This window comes from Bipolaris zeicola (assembly GCF_000523435.1).
Source record: "Bipolaris zeicola 26-R-13 unplaced genomic scaffold scaffold_799, whole genome shotgun sequence".
Classification (NCBI taxonomy): Eukaryota; Fungi; Ascomycota; class Dothideomycetes; order Pleosporales; family Pleosporaceae; genus Bipolaris; species Bipolaris zeicola.
In genome coordinates this window covers 1-1,222 of record NW_006912848.1, presented here as the reverse complement: position 1 = coordinate 1,222, position 1,222 = coordinate 1, and the positions used below count along the sequence as shown (strand labels likewise).

Sequence of the window (1,222 nt, the reverse complement as noted above, 5' to 3'; positions counted from 1 at the left end):
TGATCAGCTCTTTCGTTTCCTTCTAGATCTGTATGGCCTGGCACCCATCTTAAACTAATCTTTGCTTTTTTGTTTTGGATAGCTTTAGCTGCTTTAGAAAACGAGTTTAAGTTAGTCTAAATGAACCCTTTAGTAATGTTGAGAGTATTAAGGCTGCTATTGCCCGAGCGGTAGCTCTACAGGCACAACGGGCAGCTATTTCAACACAAAAAGAAGCTGAAAAAGCAGCAGCAGAAGCCGCAGCGCTTTCTCTTAGCTCTATGTGTAATGAGTGGCAAATATAATCGTTGTTGTCGAAGAAACTGCGACTTTGAATTGAGTGGCTACTTTGGGTGGGGTGGCCGGAAACTATATGCCCGAGCTTACCCCGCAACAAGAAAGCAGCTCATACCAGAACCAGAATTAAAAAATTCAAAAAAAATAAGCTCTCCAGCGGGGAATTGAACCCCGGTCTCCCGCGATCTGTCAANTGCTTGACAAGCGGAAATACTGACCACTATACTACTGAAGATTGGTAGTCGCTTATTGATGGAAATTAATTTAGTATTAGTATATTGGGCTGGGTATATTTTTCTATAGGACTAAGTATTGAGCGGGGTCAAGGCACCCATGTCTGATCTTTTCTCCACGTTAGCAATCCAATCCCAACTCTCGTATTCCGGGACCCGACGACGAGGCGACATCGAGCTAGGCAAGGATTGTGGGCCGAACTTTATTTCCAGTGAGAGACGCTAACTATATACCTGCAAGGAAAGGAGAAGATGTGGTAAACTCCAGGTAACAAACATCTAACAACTAAGGAGAACCAGAAATAAGAGCAAAGAGAAGTAAGGATCTAGAAGGGGAAAACTAAGAAGGGAGCGAATAATGTCATGAGTTAGGCTCTGGGGCTTCATCTTTACAGTAGTGAGATCAACTTATCCAAACAACCGTCAGGCCGATGAGTCATGGCATGGTTTCTAAAATGCCTTTAAACCTATAGCAGATTCCGCTATCTAGGATGGAGATGTCTCCCTATCTCCATCTATCTTGCTATGCGTAATCAAAGGTCAAGATAGAGTTCCACGTGGAAGCACGGTCCTTTCGAAGGAGCTACTGCGTGATTGGGTTGTCTGGACAGTCTGTGCTGTGAGTGAGTGAGTGAGTTGTATTTAACGTCTATATATAAAGCCTCCCTTGGGGCATGTAGACGGGCTATGCCTATGACTTGCCGTACTATGCC

The 1,222-nt window shown here is 44.1% G+C and overlaps 1 protein-coding gene across 1 annotated transcript; it reads left to right on the top strand.

The window, feature by feature from the left end:
- Positions 1 to 609: 609 nt before the first annotated feature.
- Positions 610 to 853, top strand: COCCADRAFT_10635 (uncharacterized protein; the record flags this gene model as incomplete). The annotated part of the gene is made up of 2 exons (XM_007720901.1): positions 610 to 721; positions 804 to 853. 2 exons carry the CDS (start codon positions 610 to 612, stop codon positions 851 to 853), a joined length of 162 nt encoding a protein of 53 aa, XP_007719091.1.
- Positions 854 to 1,222: the final 369 nt, after the last annotated feature.